General features: G+C 51.5%; 1 protein-coding gene across 2 annotated transcripts in view; it reads right to left on the reverse strand.

The window, feature by feature from the left end:
* Window positions 1-245: 245 nt before the first annotated feature.
* Ndrg1 (N-myc downstream regulated 1) overlaps window positions 246-24,542 on the reverse strand; it is a 49,313-nt gene continuing 25,016 nt past the window's right edge. For both annotated transcript variants that reach the window (XM_005398027.2, XM_013521347.1), the window contains 13 exons: window positions 24,318-24,423; window positions 22,474-22,594; window positions 19,997-20,059; window positions 19,105-19,165; window positions 18,045-18,131; window positions 15,573-15,629; window positions 13,570-13,673; window positions 12,088-12,144; window positions 11,337-11,388; window positions 10,264-10,311; window positions 8,286-8,321; window positions 5,726-5,777; window positions 246-2,120 (listed from right to left, as the gene is read on the reverse strand). In XM_005398027.2, coding sequence (XP_005398084.1) covers window positions 1,879-2,120; window positions 5,726-5,777; window positions 8,286-8,321; window positions 10,264-10,311; window positions 11,337-11,388; window positions 12,088-12,144; window positions 13,570-13,673; window positions 15,573-15,629; window positions 18,045-18,131; window positions 19,105-19,165; window positions 19,997-20,059; window positions 22,474-22,594; window positions 24,318-24,423 — 1,086 coding nt within the window. In that variant the 3' untranslated portion in view covers window positions 246-1,878. The remainder of the gene's footprint in view (window positions 2,121-5,725; window positions 5,778-8,285; window positions 8,322-10,263; window positions 10,312-11,336; window positions 11,389-12,087; window positions 12,145-13,569; window positions 13,674-15,572; window positions 15,630-18,044; window positions 18,132-19,104; window positions 19,166-19,996; window positions 20,060-22,473; window positions 22,595-24,317; window positions 24,424-24,542) is intronic.

A 24,542-nucleotide genomic window follows, 5' to 3' on the forward strand; every position in this document is an offset into this window, starting at 1 on the left:
AACAAGCATTGTTAACTCCCTACTACTCTGTTTGTAACTCCGTACTGTCTGTACTGCTCCTTTGCTATTTTGTAAAATGTTGTCTATCTGTTAATATTTTCCTCCTTTTATTTAAAAAAAAAAAAAAAATCCAGTGGTGAGGGCCGTGGGTGTCCAGGACAAGCAATGCTCTCATTCAGAGACCCATTCCCAAACCTTGGTGTCTCCACACCATCCCTCGGATAGAGGAAAAGGAAACAAGGCACTGCAAAGTTACAAATTTATTGGTCTGGAAATAAATACAAATATCTCATTAAGAAACTCCTCTGGAAAGACTTGTACAATAGCTTCTGGTCCGCACTCAGCCGCTCTCTCCTGGGTCCCTGATCTTTTTGGCACAAGGTCAGAGGACGCCTCCAAGGTGATGACAGGCAGGTAAACTGAATTATTGCCTCTCGGCCACCTAGATGGCATGACTACTTCCTTCTACCAACTCTAGGGTCCTGGGAATCACCAAACCCCAGTGGCTGATGCACAAATGTTCGATTCACTCTGATCAAAATCGCTCTAAGAAAATCCAAGGTTAGCCAAAGTGGAAATCAGAAGGCAGTAGTACAGGAACTCGACAGCTGCGCAGGCATCGTTCAGGAGTGTCAGTGGTGCAGCCCGGTCAGCAGGAGGTTAGAGGGGCAGGAAGGCAGCCCAGGGAAAGGCATCCCCATGGAACAGAGATCCCAGAACCCACATTTTCTCAGCCCATGACCCGCATAAATTCCCATCCCTCGTTAGACCAGAAAGTTCTCTCTGAAAACCCCATCATAGTCTTGGGTCAGAGACACTGAGCTATCAAGTTCAAAGTCAACCTCAGAAGTGAACAAGGGGAGACTGGATCTAACTTAATCATACAAGATTCCTGGGGAAAAGGGTGGGGCCCACTGAAATCATTACACTGGATTCCATGGAAACCACTTAGCCAGGTCATCCAAATCCCATTCCCAGCCCCCTTGCCTGCTCCCCTGCAGGGAGACTCATCAAGGCCTGGGACAGCTGGCTGGAATGTTTGCCTCCATTTCAAAGAAAGCAACTATAGATCTAATGATCTTCCCCATGGACAAAGCTAATCACTCGCTTCAGGATGTGGGGTGGGAGGTAGGGGTGGTGGAGGAGGTCAACAGCAGAGCTAAAGCCTGAGAATACTGTGACACCAAAGTCTGCCAAAGCCATCTTTTTGTAAAGCTGGCAGAGCATGCTGCCTGATTTCACTGTACATTAAAGGATGTCAGGCACATGTACTCCGGCCCTCAAAAGCTCATAGATGCACCACATTTAAGAACTGATTTGAAGAAAGTGAACTACCTGGGTTTGTTTTTCCAAATACTTCTAGCCTCCACTTAAGTTCTACCCCTTTCTCCCCTCTTCCTGTTTTATGTACTTAAAAGATGTACCCACAGTTCACTGCTCTGGCCCTCCCTGGTTAGAGATGGTTTCACTTCCAGGAACCCAGTCAGCTCGGCTTCAGTCAGACAGGAAACAGGAAGTAGGTGGCTGGCAAGATGCCAGTGCATCAGGATGCTCGGGCCAGGGTGGGGAAGTGTTTACTGCTCTGTGTTTCTTGTTTTTGGCAGTTTGGTGTCTCTGAGGGCAGGTAAGAGAGTGGCAACCAGGCCACTAGTTAATGAAAACAGGACACTGAGCTGCTTCTGTCCTTTGGTCCCCTGCCACCTCACCCTCGTTCAACAAGGGGCCTTGGAAAGACCCAATCTATCATCGCCAGAGTTCACTCTCAAAATAAGCTTTTGGATTAATACCGAGTTAGCGCAGGGTGGCAGGCCTGGGCAGGGAGGGCAGGAGGGGAGGCCGCTACAGAGATCTGAGTCCAGGGTGGCTGGCACAGGCTGCCTAGCAGGACACCTCCATGGACTTGGGCCCAGTGTTGCTTCCGCTCGCTCCCGAGTTGGGGGTGATGTCCAGGTGGGCTCCCTCGCTGGTGTGGGAACGGCTGCGGGGTCCTTCACTTGTGTGGGAGCGGCTGCGGGGGCCCTCGCTGGTGTGGGAGCGGCTGCGGGACCCTTCTTGGGATGTGGCGCTGGAGCCAGAGGCCGTGCGGGACCTCATCAGGCGGGTCATGCTGGCGGAAGGCACTGGAAAAACAAAAGACAGGATATAAGGGACAGGAGATGGCTACCAGGGACAGATCATACGCACCTGACTGCCTTCCTTCCTTCAGGCCTATCCTGGCAGAGTGCCCTTCCTACCCCATCTCAGTCCTGCAGCAGTCTAGCCACAGGTTCCTGTTTCTCTGTCCACTCACAGTGGGATAGTGAGGCCCAGAAGGGAGAAGGACTTGTAGCAAGTGACCTGAGCCCAAATCATGGTGTGAGACTCAATTCTGCCACTTGCTTCATAGCTACGTGACTTTAGGAGAGTGCCTCTCTGAGCCTCCATGTCCCTATCTGTGAAATAAGGACATAACATGACTCCTCATATGAGCGTGCCTACTGCCCATGCTGGCAGATGTCAATGGAGCAGGGAGGTTGTTCGAGGGCAGGCAGGCTGACCCTTGCACCTCACAGGTGGGAGACAAGGGCCCCATGGCAAGTGTTCAGCAGTGACATTAGTTGTCTATGTTTCCCTCAAAGAGCCTGTCAGCCTCCCCACACTAGCAATGGTGCTCGCCATCCTTTGAGATCTTCTCCAAGACTTCAAGTGCCCAGAAGTCATGTGGCTGATGAGCAGAATGACTAACGATCCTTCCCACCTCTGCTGGATTGCACTATGTCCCGTCCCGAACTCATGCCCACCCGGAACCTCAGAACATGACCTTGTTTAGCAACAGGGTCTTTGAAGAGATAATTAGCTAAGATGAGGCTATTGTAGATTAGGGTGCTCCATAATTCCAGGGCTGGCGTCCTTAATAAGACAGAGATACAGACATAGGGCAGAGGGTGGTGGGCAGAGGGAGGCAGAGACTGAAGCAAGGCTGCTACAAGGCTTGGGAGGCCAGTGATTGATTGCTGCCTCCAGGAGAGGCCAGGAAGGGGCAAGAAAAGCATCTTCCTATAGCCTTCTGGGGGCACAGCACTGCCAACACCTTGATGTCACACTTTCAGCCTCCTAAAAGGTACAAGGAGTTCCTCTTGCTTTGAGCTACCTCATTTGTGACAGTTTGCCACGGAAGTGCAGTAAGACTAAAATCTCACCCAGCTAAAGTAGTCTGCAAAGGCTGCGCTGAATAACACACATCAGCCACCAAAGCAGACGACATGGATGAGCCCACAGAGGGGTCCACAGTCGCCTGATGGTTGGTTTTCTATGGCAGATATTCCCACATAGTAAATCCCCCCTGAAAAAGCTAGTATTGAATCCAGAGAAAGAATCATCATCAATCCCACATCTGTGGCTCACATATTTTCCCTGAATCTGTACTTCTGCACTCCAAATCTGGGAGTTTCCCCAACACCAGCGATGCCAGGCACACACACACAGGGTCAGTCACACGGCCATCATCGTGAGCAGGTGATGAATGGTTCCTCTCTGCCCCTCTGGGCAACCCCTCTGGGACCTAAGCTCTACCTGCTACTTCTCTAAGACCTGCAGGATGCTTTGGGTGTGAGAAGCTGAATTATGTGTGATGGGGGCGTGCTGAAATAGAAGCTGATTTGAGGGAAAATGCAAGGCCTTGCTTTCACTTCCTTCTTCCCCAGAATACACAGTGGAAGCAGAAATCCAAATCCATGTCAGATCCAAGGCAAACGAGCCGTGATTCACGCCCTGCAAGGTAAACAAGGCCTGAGCCGCAGCGGCTCTCTGCTTTCGACCTTTGCCTGCCCCGTCCCCACAGGGAAAGCAGGCAGACGGGCAGGAGGTCTGTGAGCAAATGTGTTCGGCTGCCAGGGGGCACCTGGGGACAGGGATGCTGCCGAGCATGGAAATCACACTCCCTCGCTCCCGGCCCTACTAGAAGCCAATCGTGGCTGAGGCTGAGCTTAGAATTGCACTGGTTTGTCAAATACACTGTTCTCTCTTACAGAGGTGAAAGGTTTCAGGAAAAACTGAGATTAGAAGTTCAAGGCCTTTCTGGCAAAGAAGGGCACATGAATTACAGTTCTAAGCATGGGCAAGAAGAACTGAGAGGGCCACGTTAATGGCCACCAGCCCTGGCAGGGCTCCCCCTCGGCTAAGAGCTTAGACTGTCTCTTGTGTGCCCCACTCGGAGTGTGGCTATATGTGGGTGACTACCCAAAAGCTAAAAATAAAGCAGGGGTAGCAAGCTCCTGAATTAAGCTTTTATCTGTCCATCTGTTGCAGAATCTAATAATTTAGCAAAGACTGGCAGTGTCTTGAGTCTAAGTAGCTTTATCACCCACTCACGCAGAGCATAGAAATTCCACAGACCACCTCTCTCAGCTTGCTAAACCTCTCCAAGTTACAATGTCCTCATGTGTCAGCGAGGTCAAGAATATCTTGTAAAACTATTATGATGGTCAAATGTGAAGAACACAGGATTTATCAGTCATCCACCACTACCTTCATCATCTTCAGTTCAAAGGGCAGGCTCTTAAGAAAGCATACAATCCAAATTAAACAGACATTCATTGCTTGTTGTCTGCCATCTTAAAGGGATAGTCTTTTAAGCACTTAAAGGGATAGTCCTCACCTAAACCTAAAACAGTTCCAGATGTGAAGCAATTTCTGTTCAACCAAACTTTGCCTGTGCCACACAATGACATTTCAGTCAATGACTGAGTGTGTATATATGACAATGGAGCCATAACATTATACTGCTTATCACAATTTGTCATAGCTAGATCTTGGAAACAACACAAATGCCCATCGACTGAAGAACGGATTAAAAAAAAGATGTAGTGTTTTTATACAAAGGAGTAGTACTCAGCCATGAAAAAGGATAAACTGGAGACCTTTACAGGTAAATGGATGCAACTAGAGACCATACTTGTAAGTGAAATAAATCAGACTTACATATGTAAACATTGTAGTGTCTCCCTGGTGTGAGAAACTGAAAAAGTAAATAAGGTCTAAAGTGTACAAAACATACTGTGAAATGGGAAGAAACTGCTCAAAAGGAAAGAAATAGTTCAAAAGGAAAATGGGAAAATTGTTCAAAAGAAAAAAGGAACTAGGATGGGGGAAAGAAGAAAGGAAGGAAGGGAAAAGGAAAAAAACTCAAGATAGTTAGCGTCTCTTAGTTCACTGAAAAGGAAGGGATTTGCTAATATCGATCGGAGAAATTTTTATGCCCATATCTTGTACTCTGATATGCAGTGTTGGGTTAGGGATATAGCTCAGCAGCGCAGTGTCTTGCCTGGCAAGCACGAGGTCGAGTTTGAGTTCCAGTGCCAAAAAGAAAAAACCAATATGCAATGTAATGTATTTAATGATTGTTATTCTCCTATTATTCTGTTATGAAATTTTGTTTTACCTTTTTTTCCATAAAAAAAAGACTATACTGCTTAGTGATGCCCAATGACCTCATGGCTGCCTGGGGCTTTGTCAAGACACCGTATCACGTTCACCTAACTGTGAAACTGACTACAGAAGCATTTCTCAGATGCTTCCCATCATTGTCGCGCATGATGGCAACATTTCTTTCTCTGCCCTGTTCAATGTTCAGAACTCGGAAACTGGCCAGTGTGATACAGAATTCTCACCCAATCCCCACTAGGGCATGGCATTTGCCTTCTCCCTCTTTCCCAGCCCACCACATGCTGGGAGACACCATACTCACTGTATCCCATGCCCTGCACGAAGTACTTGAAGGCCTCAGCGAGCTTGGCTGGCTGTGAGAGAGAAGAGAGAAAGTATAGTCAGCAGTGGGAGTTCTAGATTGCCACAGGCCACCTCAGTAGGGGCTTTGGTCATCTTCATGCCGGAGCTTTGCCTGAGATGAGCAAAGGCCATGTGTTGATAGTAGAAGACAAAAGCAAAGATAACGTTACAGTTGTTTCTAGATGTCCTTCCAAAGTCTCATGTGGTCATAGGTGGGGCTTTTCCACAGGTGGCTGAAGCTAGAGTGTGAGATGCTGGGATTCTGATTGGTCTGGCACCAACTTAATCCCAGCAGTCAAAGGGGCAGAAAGATGTTAAGGTCTCCTGTTGCTTTGCTACATCCTGCCTGCTATGAACTGTTCTTCTCTGCCAAGCTACCCTGCCTTGGAGCCAGCCGATTGTGGACCAGAACCTTTACAAACTGTGAGCCCATTTAACTTTGGATATCAGGTATTTTGTCTCAGCAATGAGAGAAAAGTAACTAAGACAGATAAAACCCTGGGCCCATTACAGGACTAACATTAGCTTTGGCCAGGGAGAAAGAGTTCAAAGTCACTTCATAGCTGTAGGTACTGGGATAAGTCACATGACCATGTGAACTAGTTTCCTGGCCTGTAAGACAGGGCAATGTCACACTAATTGCTGAATGCTTCTGGGGACCATGCTGGATACAGCACTGCTCCCCACATCTACACAAGAGCCATAGTAGCGTCATGAGCTGCTCGGCCTACCAAGGGCTCCACAACACAGCATCATTTCATCTTCTCCCACCAAGCACAGTGTGAAATTTATGCTACTGTGTGTACATGGCACAGCAGACAGAGTCAGAGGGTAATATTACCCACTCAAGATCCTCAGCTAAACATGGGTGCTTCCTGTGGATTTGTTCTAGGGCCTCCAAACCCAGAACCCACATGCTCAAGGTAATTCACCGTGAGCCTCAATAGAAGGATGAATGAATAGGCGGAAGGAAGGAAGGAAGGAGCGAGGGAAGAAGGATGATGGATAGTGGATAAATGGATACAAAAAAAAAAAGATAGGTGGGAGGAAGGAAGGAAAGAGTGAGACTCTGCATAGATAACTAGATGGCTAAAAATAAAACAGGATTGATAGCAGAAGAAAAGTTGGGTGAGCAAAGGAAAATGAAAGCAGGAAAAGATGGAAAGAACTGATGGCTGGATGCTTGGGTGGACAGACAGGCTCGATTAACTAACTGGTTACTTTAACTGAGATGAGGAGGGAATGTTGAGACCACATTTGGTCTGATCATTTCCTCTGAAATGGTCCATTTAACCTAGACTAGGAAGGAATGCTCAAGCTCACCTGCAATCTGCCATCAGTTGCAGAGCTCATATCCATTGCCCTGGGTCCCATTCTCCTACAGTGAGAAGTCACTGGCCGAGGCCCCCTCCCCCCACATCCCCACCAATCTACAAGAAGGCAAATGACATTTGGTTATGCAAAAACTGCCCTCTAGACAATGTAAAGAGTGACAAGTGGAGCACGTCAGGGATTCAGAGAGAAGGGACAGAACCAGGAAGACAGGCTTGAGAATGGGACTCACTGGCCCAATGGGGCTTCCCTGGGTGCCCATGGGTCAGCTCTCCCATATTCTAGTCTCAGTGTCCTCTTCCATGACAATGAGATCAAATCTTGGCTCTTCCTGCCTCTGAGAATAATTGCAAGGATCTAATGTGACCAAGGATGGGACAGGTGTTTGTTAACATATCCCTAGCCTGTGAGGGCTCAAGGAGGGAGCAGCAGCATGCATAGGAATTGGGCCTCCCCCACCGGTTTCCTGGAAGCCTGGGCCAGCTCACTCCTGCCATGGCATTTAGAAACAGCCTCAATCGCAGGCAGTGTGAGATCTGCTTTAATTTCAAGTAGGGAACAGAAGCAATGAGGTGGGACGGGGTTTGGAGGGAAAAAGATGACAAACACTTCATGGAACATTCCATTTCAAGATAGCATTCAAAGCTCTTCTGATGTAAAATGGTAAGAAAATAGAGGAAAGACCTATTTGATAGGTGGGTGGGCTGTTTATGGGAGGTGCATTATGACAGGTGAGTTATGACAGGTGCCGCAAATGCGCTGTATCACTGACATATATCTATGTGCACAGTACACACAGACATGTATGCACACACATGCACAGATGCAACACACACACACGCACACACATGCAAATGTGATTTGGTTCCATATCCCGCCTTGAGGTCCTGGGGGTCCCGTTTCCAGTGGAAGCCTGCAGTCCCTAGGGAGACCTGCATTCTGATCTGCAGTGACCAAGCTGTGTCCACTCGGCACTTTCCTTAAGCCTGTGAACCCCAGGGCCACCTACTCTACCATGTGTTCTTATCTGGGGCTCATGTGTGCCTTGGGGGGAAAGCACATTTTGTAAATCCTCACATGCCCACAAACTATCACCTGGTGTCATAGGGAAGCAGCAAGGAGTGAGGCATACGCAGGTAACTGGGGGCACACAGAGCGGCATCCACCAGGGAGTGGATGGTACTCACCTGAGAGATCTGTGGGAGGCCACCACAATCCGCCATCTAGGAGGGAGGGAAGCTGGTTAGTGCCTAACCCCTGGGCCACAGCGACCTGCTCTGTGACAGGTGAACTGTGGGTGGGGGGCGCCCCTCCCCCACCTAGCAAGGCTGCTGTTGGGCATCTCAGTGTCAGACTGTCTCCCTGACAACATCTACTTGTAGCTTTCCACAGTGTCAGCCCAGGGCTGGGCTTTACAGGCCATTTCATGCCCTCCCCCAAGAGCATGCAAATGTCCCATTTGAGAGGCAAAAACTGGGCCAAACAGAGCCAGAGAAACATGCAAGATTGTAGCTAGAATCTGTCTGACCTGCAAAGCTTCCATGTAGAAGGCCCTGTTTGCTTATTCTCTTTGGAAATCCCTCAAGAGGAAGTTGGTGGATGGAAGGGTCCAGGCCTGATAGGGCTCCTCACTGACTGTCCTTAGCAAATGCTGGGACTTTCCAAGTTTTTATTAAATCACAAAACTAAAGCCATTGCCATCTATCTGGAGTCAATTCAGGCATGTGTGTGCATGTGTTTATCCTGAAGGGGGCCAGGAAGCACTGGAAGGGGTGAGGGGCTAGAAGGACACAGGGCTGGAGGCCCAGGAAGAAGGTGTGTGGTGTGTCCATCTTACAGCCCAAGGGGCTCAAGGCCTTCTCCTTAGCACTAGCCACAGGGATGTGGTCAGAAGCAGCAGCCTCCAGCTCTGTAAGGATGCAGGCAAAGCTCTAAGCATGGATGCAACTCAGCAGGGCTGGGTGGTGCCCTGGTAGGATCTGGGGAGACCCGGGCAGAAGCTGGACCTGATACTGGATGTTATCAAACCAGCTGTCTGACTACCTGAGGCCACCTACTCTTGGCCATGGGGTGAACTGTGTCCCCCTAACAAGCATACCACAGCTCCTGCTCCAGGTACCTTGAAGGAGACCTTCACTGGAAATAAAGCGGATCATTACAGGTGTCGTCAAAATGGAGGCCTAGATTAGTGTGGGCCCTAAATCTGATGACTGACTTCCATAAAAGAAAAGGGAAGAGAGGCGTTGGTGGCACACACCCAAAATCTTAACGCTCTGGGAGGTTGAGGCAGACAGACTGCCTGTTTGAGCCCAGCCCAAACTTGGTGAGTTAGTGAGACCTTCTCTCAAAATAAAAAAATAAAAAGGGCTGGGGATATAGTTCAGTGTGAAGGCCTTGAGTTCCATCCCCAGCAGCACGAAAGAAAGAAAAAGAAAGAGAGAGAGAGAGATAGAGAGACAGAGAGACAGAGAGAAAGGCAGGAAGGCAGGAAGGAAGGAAGAAAGAAGGAAAGAAAGAGAGAAAAAATGAATTCTCTGGAGACACAGAGGAACACACTGTCCCCGGGGAAGTGCAGGCTGACCGCAGCCTTGGGCAGAAGGAGGGTATGCATTTTCTAAGATTCTTTCAAAAGGAGATTGTGAGACTGGAAGATTAGGCTTCGGGCCTTCTCAGTGCTGAACTTTAGGGACCGCCATAACGAAGTCCTGCAGCCTTAGTGGCTTAGACAACAGCAATCACTCCCTCCTGGTGCTGGAGGCCGGAAGTCCAAAAGCTTGGTGCTGGCTGTTTTAGCTCTGTGGTCACTGCAGTGCCTCAGTGCTCTGGTCTCTGCCTGGTGCTTGCTGTCATGGATAGCTGGAGCCCCTTGGCAGGCATGCTGGCCTTAGCCTGGGGACACAGAGCCCTTGCCAAGCACTCCCAGTCCAGCCCTTCTGATCCCTACGGCCAGCAGCCCATAAGCTCCAGTACCCTAGAGAGGGAATCACTCATCTCTGCAGCCTTGAGCTGCAGCCAGCGCCTAGCCAGGGTTTGTAAACAGAGACGTGAACCCTTACTTCCACCAGCTCCGACCACCCGCTCTGCCTGCATCTGGAAGAGCCCAGTTTCGCACAGCACCTCAGCCTTTCTGCAAACCAAAGCCCACCGTCCGCGCTCACCCCATACCTTGAGCAGAGTGGTCTTCGTGGGGTCCAGTTTCGAGTTGCACTCCACCTGGGCAGGGGCAGAGCTGTTAGTTCCATGCCTTTCCCTCCTGCTCTGCACTGGCACCAGAAACCGCGATCTTCCCTCGGCACAGAGGAAAGAGTCTGGGCTCCTGGGCCAGGCAGAGGTGGCTTTAAATCCCAGGTCTGCTGTGACCAGCTGCGTGGCCCTGGGTGAGTTATATAATTTCTCTGGGCCTCAGTTTCCCTGTGCATTAAATGAGAACTGAATCTCTTTTCTAAAGGTTGTTATAAAGCTGGAAGGTAGAGGGTATTCCAGAAATGTCTGCTAAATGTATGGCCTTATTTTGTCAGCTGCTGTCAGAACCATACAGTTTAACAACCTCAGTTCCAACAACTGCTCTTTATGGTAAGTCACTCCCACCAAGGTAGTGTCTGTCTTCATTCTGAAGTGCCCTCTTACAAGTGGCATCCAGAATTAACCAGATTATCCGTAACTCATCTCTGATGTTTCAAATGCCTAAAGTAGAACTGTTATCCCCTTTGGCTCGAGCAGTATGTCTCTAGGGATGCATCCCATGATTATCTCTAGTGAGTCACTCAAGAAACTCATGGTTCCTTAAGACACTACAGGTCTTTACTACATGAACATCTGCAAAGTCTACTCTGTAGCCCCATCTGGGGCTCTGATCAGCGCTCCCTAGGTCACCCATCTCCCCAATGTGGGGAGGCCACGAAAACAGTCTCCTCTCTCTGCCTCCACTGCATACAGGGGGAGATGAACCACAGAGTTCTGCCTCCTGGCTGCCTCTCTCCCTCCCAGCCAACCGGGTACCAAACCAGCTGGGGAGATGCGTCTGGCCCCCAGAGGGAAGGGGCGGTGTCTCCTGGCCAGGCAGGCGCTGAGCATGGCCAGGGGAGCCCGCTGAGGAAGAGCCGGAGGGGGCAGAGGCAGATTGTGGGGGGAAGGGCAGGGCAGGGGCGGGCAGCTGGGTGTGGCTGCGCCAGTGTGGGGGTTAACAGTATCATCTGCACAGATGGGGCAGGGCGGCCCGGCCCTTTGCCTCCACTTACCACGGTGTCCACAGCAGGAGAGTTGTCCCCAACCACCAGCAGAGCGGGGCACCTGGTGGGCGAGAAGGCACCAGGGGCTCATTCCGAGGCTCTCACACCTGCCAGGCTGCCATGGGACCCCAGGAAAGCTATTCTGGCTCCTTCTACACCACTCCCCCTCCTCCCTCATCTGCTTTGCTCTTGGGATGAATGGGCTGGTAGTCACTGACGCCTCAGTCTGAACTTCAGTCAGAGAATTTCTGGGCCTGATGTTTTTATTTGAAGGCCCCTCTCTCATCCGGGAAGTGTGAGCAGGACTTTGTCGGTAATCAAGAGAGACAAGAATGGCACGAACAACAAAGGACACAGCCTGCCAGATTCACAGGGGTCAGACAATACAGTGCGCTCGAGGAGCCACAAGGACACGGTCACGGGCTGCGGACGCTCAGCTGTCGTGCGAGCAACGGCCTTTTCCTCGCACAGCAGTCACAGCCAGGCTTTGTGCAGTGAAGCCTAACGCAGCTCCAGACCCAGTGGAGCTGCAGAAAGGGTCGAGGGTGCGGTCAGTGCGCCTCCTCCCACATCGCCCAGATCCAGGGCTCCAGCTAGGCAAGGGCGCAGCCCACACAGGGTGAGGGATGCCGAGGCCGACAGACTGTGCTGGCCCAGGCAGCAGACGGCCAGTTCTCAGTTCTCAGAGCCCACAGTGTCCCACCCCTGGCCTCACTCAGCAGGCCATAGGCTGCAGGGTGGGGAAGGACAAGCGACTCACTGCAGCGTCACGGTGTGGGTTCCAGGCATGGGCCGCTCAATCTCCAGGTCCCGTCGGCTGTAGGTGACAAGCACATCATTGGCATCAGCAGACACTGCCCTGGGCAGCCTCTTCTCCCACCGAGCCAACCCCAGAGATCCACCACTGGCCATAATGGAGAGTCACCCAGATCCATGCTCCATGCCAGCTCGCATGGCTTGTGGGACGACACAGCCTCCCTGGGTCCCTGAAGTGTGAGGGGACAGCAAGACCCATGCTCTTCCAGCAGAGCCTGCCTCCTTGTGTCCCAAATGTATTGTCATTGTTGTTTTATTGCAGGGATACAAATGGTCCTTCACCACAAAGGGTGCTTACATCTCCCTGGTGTTTGTACATCTCCCCACATGACCGATGGACCTCCCTCGCAATGGCCTGGGGCCGTCACTCTTGACCTAAGTCCACCCTCAACACCCCCCAATGCACAGTCTCCACACAGCAGCTGAAGATCTTCTGCAAACTCAGGCCTGAGCTCCCTCCAGCTCTGGGGCAGGCCCGCATTGGCTTCCCACTGCACAGCAAGAGGACCACCTTCCCCTACACGTCTGCATCACCCCCTCCACTGTGTGCGAGTTGCCAACAGATGCCCTTTGCACACAGTGTGCAGCCAGACAAGCAGGATTCAAATCAGGCTCCACTACTTCCTGGTTTTGTGACCATGGGGAGATCACCAAACCTCTCTGAGTCTTTGCTTCCCCAGTAGGAAATGACTGCAGTAGCAATAGCACCTCTTCCCAGTATAACTGCTCGTGCCCTCCATGAGATGAGGTAGAGCGTGGGGTTTGGGGTCACTGCTAGGCTCCCAGGCACCCTCACTTGCCAGCCCCAGAATTCCTTCCTGTTCTTGGTAAGCAGTCGGGAGTCAACCAACTTCAGAGTCTACTTCAGCTACATCAAGAACCTCAGCAGTGCTGCCCACGCTAAGACACCAAAGGATGTGAGAGGAAATGGCCATCAGACCCTGTGCTAAACACTAGCATACCTGGATATCAAGTTATTATCAGGTGGGCCAGACCACCCCTCTGAGGCCCACGCCTCTCCTTATGGGGAGTGTGGCAGAGCTATGTCCGCAGGCTGAGTGAGCTCACTGCAGGATCCCAGAAGCTTGGGCTGACACCAGGGGCCCCCTGAGCCCATCCCTTTCTGAATTCAGGAGAGACTATTTCCAGGCAGCTTCCTGGGACCCCTCCCACCCACTAGTGCTGCACTGCTCTGCTTACTGCCGCTGTCCCTTGTGGTCCCCCACAAGTATGTGCACCTACTCACTGTCCACCGGCAGAGCCTAACTACAGCCATTCCTGTCCAGTTCTGCGGTCACAAAACACCAGGAGCCACTGATACACCAGTGGTCTTGCCAGGCACCTGTCCTACCAATCTGCCGCTCAAACCTAGGGCCTACACCTCTTCCCAGTGCCACCATCCCTGCCTGCCCTGCTAGCCCCTTACCTGTTGTAAGCATTGATAAACAGGTGCAGGTTGCCAGGGTTCATGTCATTAAGGATGTGCTGGCGGTAGGTGTGCACCACTTCCACGTTATTCTGCATCTCCTCCTGCAGAGAGAATGCTCTTTACGGTGCTGGGGCCTGGCTCTCTGAAGTAACACAATCAGTCACGGAGCATGATGAAAGTTTGGGGACAGTACCATGGCAGTGCCCAAGGCAGACTGGCATGTGCCAGTCAGTGGGAAGCGGGGAGAAGCCCCACCCAGAGGGCACGGCTCTGCCTCCTGGGTACAGTGTCACAAGTAGGCTAAGGGCTGCTGGATGGATAGCCCAGCCCCACTGCCACCCCTTCTGTGGGTTAATCCTACGACCTCTCTGGGCCTCAGGTCCCTCATACAAAGAGGATGTTGACAGGATTAAGGAGGCTGTACACACAAAAATCCTTTGCCAACAGCCCAAATCAGATACGAATGTCAGCAATTATTTTTTAATGGAGAAAGTTGATGTTTTTTATGCTTGAAAGCCAAAACCGACTCAAGCAACAGGAAGCTGCTGGGAAGTGGAGAGCTCAGTTCCCACAGGGCCCCCAGAGCCTTTGTGCAGGTCGACCTCAGCCCGCCTGCTCTCTGGGGGCCTTTTAGAATGTGGTTTGAGCTTGCTTTGTCTCCGCTCTGTACAGTGGCAGGCTCACAAAGACCTGGTGTGATCAGGGACACCGGGAGGAGGGGTGGAGGTAGCAAACAGAGCCAACAACAAGGGTGAGCCGCCTCAAAACAGCCCATGGTCACGAAAGCAGCAAGGAGACCAACTGGCTATTACGAAAAAAGTTAGGGAAAATAATCTGAGGAATCATCGTGGGATTTCTAACCAGAACACAACTGCAGAAACTTGGGGGCACCAGAGGACCTCACTGTCTGCCCACCCAGCCTCCAAGAACTTGGAATGCAGTCAGGTCAGACTTTCAAGGCTACCCCTGACATCTCCTTCAAGGAAACAGGCTCTGAACTTTTGCAAATCTCTCTCCGCCCCAGGTGAGATGTGAAAGGCAGAGAAAATGGCCAGAGCTTGTCAGGAGCATGCAGAGTCTTGGCCCTGCAGCCTAGGGAGGGCCCTACGGTAAGACAGCTCTGCAAAGCACAGCCCACCTCAGAGCCAGTGAGAGCCGAGGCCCAGGCACCAGCGCCTCGCAGCAGCTACCATCATGGACTCTGGCTCCAGACTTGGTGCAAATCCTTACGACCCTTCTCCCCGCAGTGAGACCTCACACAGGTCACTCAGCCTGCGTTGGCCTCATTCCTTGTGCAAAAGTGGGAATGCAAATAGTGCTTATCGCACGGCTCACAGGGCTGAGCAGGCTCCATGAGGACAGCACCTAGCACACAGCTCACCCCAGGGAGGGGTTTGCTGCAGACCTTATCTGTACACTCCACAATGGAGAACAGCCCATGGTCTGCATACAGGTGAACAAGAAAAGTTGTGATACAGCATCCCCTGAACACTGCTCGGCTCTGAAATGGAGTGAGCTATGGCTAACCCTCAACAGCGCAGAGGGACCTCAAAATAATGAAGCTGAGTGGGAGAAGCCAGACCAAAAAGAGGAACACTGCACAAGGCCCTTATATTCAAACTGGGAATTACAAAGAGATCTGCAGTAGCAGAAAGAAGCACAGAAGGTATCTAGGAAGGAAGAAGGGAGCATTCTCAAGGAGTACAAGGAAGCTTTGGGGGTGCTGGAGATATCCATTATCTTGATTTTAGCGATGGTTTTACAGATATATACCGAATTATGTCAAAGTACGTGCAAGGTGTTGGACTTCAATAAGAGGACCTATGTTTAGGGAGAAGGCAGAGTGAATGGCTTGCTAGCCTATCACAGTGTCACAGGCATCAGCACAGGACCCCCCCTTGACTGTGTCTTGTTCATCTCCCCCTAATCACAAGACTCCCTGCTAAGCACCACAGTTAGCCACAAGGTCTGAACACCCCAGTGCCAGGTTGGCCACTCACCTTCCCAAAGAGGTGTGACATCACCATGTCTGGCAGGGCCTGGGTCCATCCAGAGATCTGCGGGGAAGAGAGCCAGTGTATCGGAAACCAGGATCCACCACCGGGAGCCAAGCTCAGCCAACCCCCACTGCCTGGGGATAAAGTGGCATTCTGTGCCCCCGGCTTTCATTCTGGAGGACACCCCTGCTGGAGCTTGCATCTGGAATGTCCCAAATGGGCCCATATGTTAGAGCCTGGGTTCCCAGCTCGGCACTTTGGGGAGGCGGCGCACGCCTTAGGAGATGAGGCCTAGCAGGAGGTCTTCAGGTCAAGGGGACTGTGGGACCCTGGTCACTTCTGTTTGTACTTTGTTATCCAGCCATGAGGTGAGCAGCTTTAGCCTGCCACATGTTCCCATCATGATGAGCTGCCTTCACCACAGGCCCATGGCACACAGCCAACTGAGCAGGGATAGGAACCTGCAAAAGTGTGAGTCCAAATAACCCTTTCCTAATGCAAAGGTGAGGATTTCACATATCGGTTGCAGAGATGGAAAGCTGAGGACCTGACCTGCCTCAATGGGATCTCATTCCTGCCTCTGGCCCCTGTGGCACCCGCACCCAGGCAGGTTGGCCTGGGTCTCGGTCCAAGTCTCCCTCCTCAGAGGCCCTGCCCAGGAGTTGCAAGGCAGGTTGGGCTGCACCAAGACCCAGCTGGCCCCTGGCTTACCCACTCCAACAGCTCCCGGTTCCTCAGCAGAGAGGCCCAGCACCCCTCTTCTAAATGCCCTCAGCTCCCCCAGTGCACACCCGGGGGCTGCTTAGCCCTCAGCAGCTCCTCATGCATCATGCAGCTTTCTCCCTTCAAGCCGGTTTCCCTTCTACATACCTATGGACTGATGAAATTCATTAATGACTTTATCTTACTCCCTTTCTCCCCAACAAGCCTATGTATACAGCAGGAGCAGCATAAATGCCTATATGTAATAGGAGTTCCATAAGTGCACTAAAAGAGCTCTTTGTAGCACAAATTCCGGAAATATGTGCTGACTGACTTCAGCATCAATTGGCACTGGTGCAGGAGAAGCTCTTGGTGTAGGGCCTGGGGCTGGCCCTTGACTGCCACCTCCCAGTTGGGTGGCACTGGGCCAGAGGAGACATCTGGGCCTCAGATCTCTCACTGTAACTGCAGGTGACAAGAATTTCAGAGTCACGGGCCATGGTGATGATTGCATGAGGATGCTATAGGTGTCACAGTATCTGATGCCTGTGCCTGACACACAGGTGTCTTTTTCCACAGCTGGGCTGGAGAGCAAGGACGTGGTACAGATATAGTCCCAGCATGCCTCAGGCTCCACTGCAGCCAGGGGCCAGTGTCCCCAGCCCTCCATGCCTGGTTCAGAACATCTGTTCAGGAGCCAAACTGGCCGATTGGAATGTCACTTCCTTTGCTGGAAAAGCAAATAAAAACGGGGAGTGTGCTCTGCTCCTGAATGTCATGTGGGCAGGAGGCCAGGGCTCCAGGTTCTGGGGGGGAACACTCGAAGGAGGAACACAGCAGAGTGCCACAACAGGGATGGGCAGGGGTGGGTGTGGTGCCCCAAGCCCTCCACCCTCACAGCTGTTTCCAACAGGAGAAAACATATTCACTAGGAGATGCTGGATCACCCCACCCTGAAAGGCTTCATCCTATTTCCAATGGAATGATTCCCGCCCCCTTGGCAAACACTGGGCGTTGATGGGAAAAAAAATTAAAATAGAAATAATAATCATTTATAAAGATAAACAAGGAGCCCCGGGAGCCCGGCTGGGCAGTGCCTCCTCAGCAGCTAGGCTCTTTGCCCTGTAGCCCGTCTCTGACCCAGGAAGAACCGCCCAGAGCCAGTGGTAGACAGGCCCATGGACATTGGAGTCAAAGTGATGTGTGTCTAGTCCAGTTTTGTTGCCCATCTTTGTGTGACCCTGGACAGCTTCCTTAGCCTCGGTTTCTTCCTCTGCGTAAAGCTCAGAAAAAGCCCCACCTCTTAGGCTGACTGTGGGAATGAGTAACAAAGAGCAATACGGCCTGGAACTAGGGCAGACGAGGCAACTCCCAAACATGGGAGCTAGTTACTATGGTAACTCAGCGGCATAGTCAGGACTGAAAACATACTCATTTTTCATCAGCAACGTGAGGATTCCTGAGAGACTTTTGTCCTATTCATCTCATGGGGTTTTACTCAATGAGATCATCAGTATTCAGGGACAAGTCCAGCACATGGTAGACACCCAGAAAATACTCAGGAATCTAAGTGATCCCTGTGACATCAGTGGTGTAAGCAGCAAAATCTCACCTAAACATTCTGAGCAGCCTACAGTGGAACAGAGGAAAGATGCTTTGTTTACTGGGCTGGGCAGTAGGAGTAAAGGAGGAGTGGAGCCAAGGGGAGCCCCAGGGCTGTGTGCCTGTCCCTCGATCCACATCCACACGCAAGGACCCTGCCCCTGGCCTCACCTTGGTAGCAGCCCAGTCCATCCAGCCTTCTGCACAAGGGTTCACGTTGATGAGGACGAGGCCTTCTACCATCTCAGGGTTGTTCAGCTGGGGTTGGAGACACAAGGTCAGATGCACAGACAGACAGGAATGCGAAACCCTAGGAACTTCCCATCACAGGGAAACTTGGGAGAAGAACAGAAAAAGGGCCAGGGTGGGGCCACAGTGGGCCACCATGCTCAAGGTCATGAAGACCTCCAAACTCCACCATGCAACACTGGGCTTCCAGATCCTTCAAAGCGCCTCCAGAGAGCAGAATGAGGAAGCACAGGAGGAACAGCAAGGAGCACACTCTGGAGACCTGCCCGGAGCAAGCTCTGCCGCCTTGCTGGGCCTCAGCTGTCCTCCCCAGCTGTCTCATGGATCCACCTCATCCCCTGCACAATTAGATGGGTGCACACATGCTCGATGCTGCTTTGTTACTTCCAGGAAACACAGAGACCCCTAGGATGCAGCTGTAACCTTTTATTCATCTGCTCTGAGCGGAAATGCTGGGCCAGAGCATGCACTCGGCATCCCTAACCTGCAGCAACGCACAAACCTGACCAGCGCATCACAACACTGCAGCTGAATGCAGTGAGTGCTCTGGCATTCAGAGCGAAGTCTGGTAAGAAACAAAGAACCTGAAGCCTCCGACTAGGGTCCACTGTGAGAACAGCAACGACCGTGTCATTGAACAACACAGGTTTCTGAGTTGAATTTGGAATCATCAGGGTTCAAGAGCATAAAAACCAGCTGTGACAAAGCTGTCCACCCTGACTGCCGAGGGCCAGGCTGGGTCAGACAGTGTGTCCAGTGCTATATTTTAGTGAGGGAGAAGGCAAAGCTGCGGGCACATGAGCATGGGAACACATGCCACACACATTTGCACACACTTGTGCCCACTCCCGCAGGCTGCTGTGGGCACACGTCACTGGGGCTCCCAGCCTGCTCTCCCTCAGGAAATGGAAGCGCTCCTTGCTTTTCCTCTTTTGGGCTTCTAGATGCTTTTTCAGATCTCTAAATGCAATTTTGAACTTACAGCAAAGCGGGTGAGGATATAGGCGCCAGCGCCTGTGCCCATGCCGATGACACTCTTCAGCCTGGAAGGAATGGAGAAGTCACGTCACGGGGAGACACTAGAACTCGCACCTTGCCTCGTCCCGCCACATCTGCCTTGCTCCTCACTGCGTGGGTGACAAGCTAGGCTAAGCGGAGCACGAAGCTGCTCATGCCCTGGACAACCCCCGGCCTATGCGACTCAGCATGGACCAGAGACCTTGACCTTGGAGGAACTCGGCCTTCTCCTCACTTTCCTTGCCCTGCTGCCAGAGCTCTTAATTCCTGCTTTTTACAGGAAGGCCCATTAAGGAATCGCTTCTTCCCACTCCCAAGCTGTAATTTAATTTTCAGTCTTGGAATTGAATCAACCAGGCCAGAACTGTGAGGAGTTATCTGCCTAATGGGAAAGGCTCCATGGGACTGAGGCAGGAGGACAGCGAGTTTGAACCCAGCCTGGGCAACTTAGTGAATCTGCAAGGCGCTTTCTCAAAATAAAAAATAAAAATGGGCTGGGGATGTAATTCAACTCAAAGGCTCTGGGTTCAATCCAGAGGCGAACTGAGGGTCTGAAGGGAAGAGCTGAGGTATTGGCAGCTCTATTCCAGAACATCCCATGAGGAAGGAAGGGGATTGAGGAACAACAAGGTGAAGACAGGGTAGGGGTGGCTGCCATCACATGACGTGGCCACTTAAGAAGAAACGCTGAAGTTGGGGAGGAACATGGAGCGAGGGTTGGGAAGGGCAGGGGGCAGGGAGCACACTGCGGTGATCTCCTCTGGCCCCATCCTTAAACCCTAATCTGTGAACCAGGGACCAGCCTGGTGACAGCCAGGAGACAGGGAGGCCAGAAGCCACCTGTCCCGCATACTTACCCAAACTGACGAAGGACTCCAGGAAGCATCTCAGCCAGCTGATCCATGGAGGGGTACATGTACCTGGGAAGACATGGAGAAGCAGCCAGTGAGAGGTCGGGTCCCCATCAACACAGGCGATGCAGACTGGCATGCCCTGCCCCTGACTGCCCAGCCTGGCCCTTCTACGCTATGTTGCACATAGAAACAGGAACACGAGCACAGCACACAGAAACACTAGCTCACCCTGCTCATCTGCTGCACGGGGCCACTCACATCCTAATCCCCTCCTCCATTTTATAAAGTGACTGTGGATCCACTGCTGCCGCTGCTCAAGGCCCCGTGGAAGAGGCCCCCATGAAGGGATTCAAAGCTCATTCAAGTCTCATACAGACTGTGAGGCTGCTATGGCTCCCCAGCACCAAGTTCATAAACACCACTGAGGCTGAGAATGAGTCATGTGGCTATACAAGACCTCAGAGGATGGCGCAGCTGTCTTCTCTCTGGCTGCGGGGCTAGGATGGCGATGGCAGTCGCAGAGGCACTAGCCAGGGGTCCTGATTCCTGCCCTGCTGAACCAACCCCAGAATTGAAAGATGTCACCCTTGCAGGGCCTGGGAGACCCTTAAGCCTGATTCCGGACCTGGATGCATTTCACAATCTGACCTCAGGGACAGGAAACAGGACCCTGAATTGCATCAACACAGAAACTATGGCCCCATGCACGCAGGCTCTTGAAGAGGGAACCAAGTGGCCCTGCAGACGTGGTTCAGATCAGGAGCAGGCTGGTAGGTCAGCAGAAATGAGTGAACATGACCATGATAGAGGCTAGGAAGTGACACCAGGGGACTGAGAGGGGACACCACAAAAGGGAGATGGTTCTGCCCAAGGGGTCAGGAAGGTCTTTTAGAGGAAGTGACGCTGCGGGGTGTGGAAGCCCAAGGAGGAAGCAGAGGAAGGGATCAGCATGAGCAGAAGCCCTGGAAAGAGCCAGGAAGAGCTGGATATTATGACTCTACCAATCTGAAGAGAGCCTGAGGAGAGAAGGGGCCAAAATGTCAGGCTCCTTCAAAGTACCCAGGGCTCAGTGCCTAGCCAGCAGCTCCCCATGTGTGGTACTGGGGAGCCACCTACCTTCAGGGGCTCCTCTGCTCTCCCCAACCCAGGGCCAGTTGCATGGCAAGGAGGGATCAATTCCTGCGCAAGGAGCAGACTGCAGAGCCGAGGCATGAGCCAGGGGTCCTGACTCCCCACCCTGTTGACTCAGCCTCAGGATTGAGGGATGTCACCCTTACAGGGCCTGGGAGACCCTCAAGCCTGGCTCCAGGGCAGGAGCAAGCCAAGCTCCGTCCAACACTGGCTCCCACCACTGCACCCTGGGTTACCTGGCTGCATTAGCCTGCATCCTGCTCCCTAGATAAGGGAGTTAAAATTCCTGAGGCCAGGCAGTGGGAACTAAGAGCTTCTGTTCCACTCTGAGTCTTTCAAACATTTGGTCCCAGCCAGGACTGACTTACTGATGGACTCCAGGGCTTTAGCTTCTGGTTAACTGTTAACTCTATCACACTGTTTTAATAAGCTCATTACCTCTGCTTCTGGCCTCCTGCGGTTGAATGTCCCTTCCTTCCTTCACTGATAAAGGTTAATAATTAAGAATGACTCCAAAAAAAAATATCCAGCTATAAAAGAGCCAAGGGCCCTCCTGGAAGCCTGTACACCCAGGGACAGCCCGCCTGGCCTGGTGCACTGCAGCGTGGGCATGCTGGGGGCATCTCTGAAGGCTGCTCCCCCAGGCAGTGCTGCTGGGGTCAATAGGCTGCCCTCATCACAGCTGCCTGTGGGAAATGGAAATGCCACATCATCCACACTGAAGACAAGGAAATACACACGTGGGAGCAAGGCAGCCTCATGCTCCAAAGGGACATCAGTCTTAGAGTCAGCAGCAGAGTGAAGCAAAAGCCCACTCCCCACTTCCAGCTGCGTACCCTTGAGCAAGGTGGTGAAACCCTTGTGTCTCAACTTCCTCTAGGAAATGGAGCCAGCAGCACCAGTTATCAAGTAGATGACAATGACATTGACATAAAAATACTGAAGCCTGGCCTGTAGTAGGTGCAATAGTGGTGTTATCTCCCTCCCTCTCTTTCTTCTAAATTTCTGAAGCTTTTCTCCTCCAAGGCTCTCTCTTCTATCGCTCCTGCACAGGCAGAACGCACCTGTCATAAAGCCAGCCTCACCAGAGAGGAGAGTTTAATGAGTGCGGTTTCAGTGGTGGGGGAGGGTGATTAAGACATCCAGGAGATGGCTCCACAGCAATGTCTGAACTCACTTAATGCCAGAGAACCAGAACAGTAAGCTTCAAAGTGGTTAAGATGCTAAATTATATGAAATAGTAAAATTTTACCCTAATTAAGAAACACTTTTTAAAGTGAGCTTGGTGCCTCCCCACCTCATCTCCCCTTGCATGGCTCCTGCAGCACAAGTAACCACGTCACTCTTACCCTGCTGGGAAGGAGGGAGCACCATCCTGCTGCCCGGGGGCATCCACGTGGCACACAGCAAAGTGCTGTGTGATCTCTTGCATGTCCTCAGAGTTGAAGAGGGGGTTGTAGCAGGTTTTGTCTGGAGAACAGGCCAGGAGAGGGTGAGAAAGAAGTTAGGCGAGGAAACAGTGGGTGTTGGGTGGCTGTGTGGCCACGCACATTGATTGGTTTTGCACTGGTGCTGGGAGGACTCCCAGTCTAGCTCCCGCCCCTTCCCAGCCTTGGCTGACTTGTGGATGGGTGGTCTGTTTCCACTCTCTCACTAGGTCCCCTAGGCCATCATATCTGGGGTATTGGCCAAAGTACAGAAAGTTTTCAAACAAGGAGGAACATGGGAGATAAAGCATGAACCACCTAAGAATGTCCTAGATAAATCTGCCACTTGTGGAGGGCCTGAGGCAAGAATGGCCAGTTGTTGGTCACCAAATCTTTCACCTTTTCCTCCTGTGCAAACCACTGGACTACGTTTTCCAGGTTCCCTGGTAACTAGTGACAGTCACATGACTGGGTTTTGACCAATAGGATGTGATGTCACCATTTTCTCCACATATCTGCAGCCAATCCTCTGCATTTCTCTCTTTTCCCATCAACCTTTTAGATACAGAGGAGCAACAGAAGCCTGTGAGGAGCCAGGAAATGGCAGAAGTACCTGGGTCCCTGAATCACCACACTGAATAAATACCATTCAATACTCACTGAATTTACACAAGCAAGGAAAAGCAGCTATTGTGTTAAGCCACAGCCCTGAGTCTTTCACTACAGCATTTAATCTGCTGCAATTCACAATGGCCTTTCTAAAATAGTAAGGAGGAGCCACTTTACGTGATTGACTCCAGCTCCTCACCAGAGTCCAATGACACAGGACAAAGTCTAGAAAGTACCTAGCATGGGAACTGGTATGTAGTGCATACAAGGGACAGATAGGCAAGATGTGAGATACAAGAAGTTGGGAATGAAAGTGGTTTCCGGTCACTGACATCATCCCCACTCAAGGTATTAATAAGTGTAGGAAAAATGTAAATAACACAGACCTCTAGCCTGGCAATTCTCATGTTCATGAAGAAGTGCCTCCTGATTCACCACAGGAAGACTCTCCTGTACTCTGGGTGTCTCTAGCAGTAGGTAGATCTATTCCAGTCCCCTTGTAAAAACCAAGGCACTAGGCAGTTAAGAATTTAGTGTCTAGGGGCTGGGGATTTAGCTCAGTGGCAAAAGCGCCTGCCTGGCAAGCGCAAGGTCATGAGTTCGGTTCCCGGTACCAGAGAAAAACAAAAACAAACAAACAAAAGAATTTAGTGTCTAAATAGTTATACAGCACTATTCATAACAGCCAAAAAGTGGAAACAACCCAAGGGTCCTTGAGCTTGAGAGTGGATGGACAAAGTGAGGTGCACCCTACAATGGAATAGTACTGTGGAGTGGGGCTTGAAGGACCGACCCAGGGTCCAGCATGGATGCAGAGTGAAAAGTTGTAAAGGAAACCAATTATAAAAGCTGACATATTATATGATTCCATTTATGGAAAGGTCTACAACAGACAAATCCATAGAGGCAAAAAGTAGATGAGTGGTCAACATCAGAGCAAAGGGTACAGGATTTCTTTCTGTGTAAAATATTCTAAAATGCCTGTTTTGGTGGCTGCACAACTCCATGATGACACACCCAACATGGCACATCTCTGGCTTCTCCAGACTACAGCAAGAATCCGCACTGGGACAGTTTCAAGAGATCCCAAAAGGGACCAGCCCTTTCCAGCTGGTTTTTCTCTCTGCCTCTGGGACCCGGGGCTCCAGGGAACTCACGGTTCATGCCGATGTCATGGTATGTGAGGATGACAGGCCGGTTGCCCTTGGGGGTCCCACATAAGGTGATGTGCAGGGAGCCATGTAAGGTCTCGATGTCCTGCTCCTGGGGAGAGAGCACACAGAGGCCTGTCAGGTGGGCTGCGTATGCTATGAGGATGTTCCAAGTACACAGGGAGCCCAGAGTTCTAGGCAGCAGGTCTTTCTGGCCAGAAAGGGCATCCA

This window comes from Chinchilla lanigera, unplaced genomic scaffold (genome assembly GCF_000276665.1).
Source record: "Chinchilla lanigera isolate Chin_1 unplaced genomic scaffold, ChiLan1.0 scaffold00060, whole genome shotgun sequence".
Lineage (NCBI taxonomy): Eukaryota > Metazoa > Chordata > Mammalia > Rodentia > Chinchillidae > Chinchilla > Chinchilla lanigera.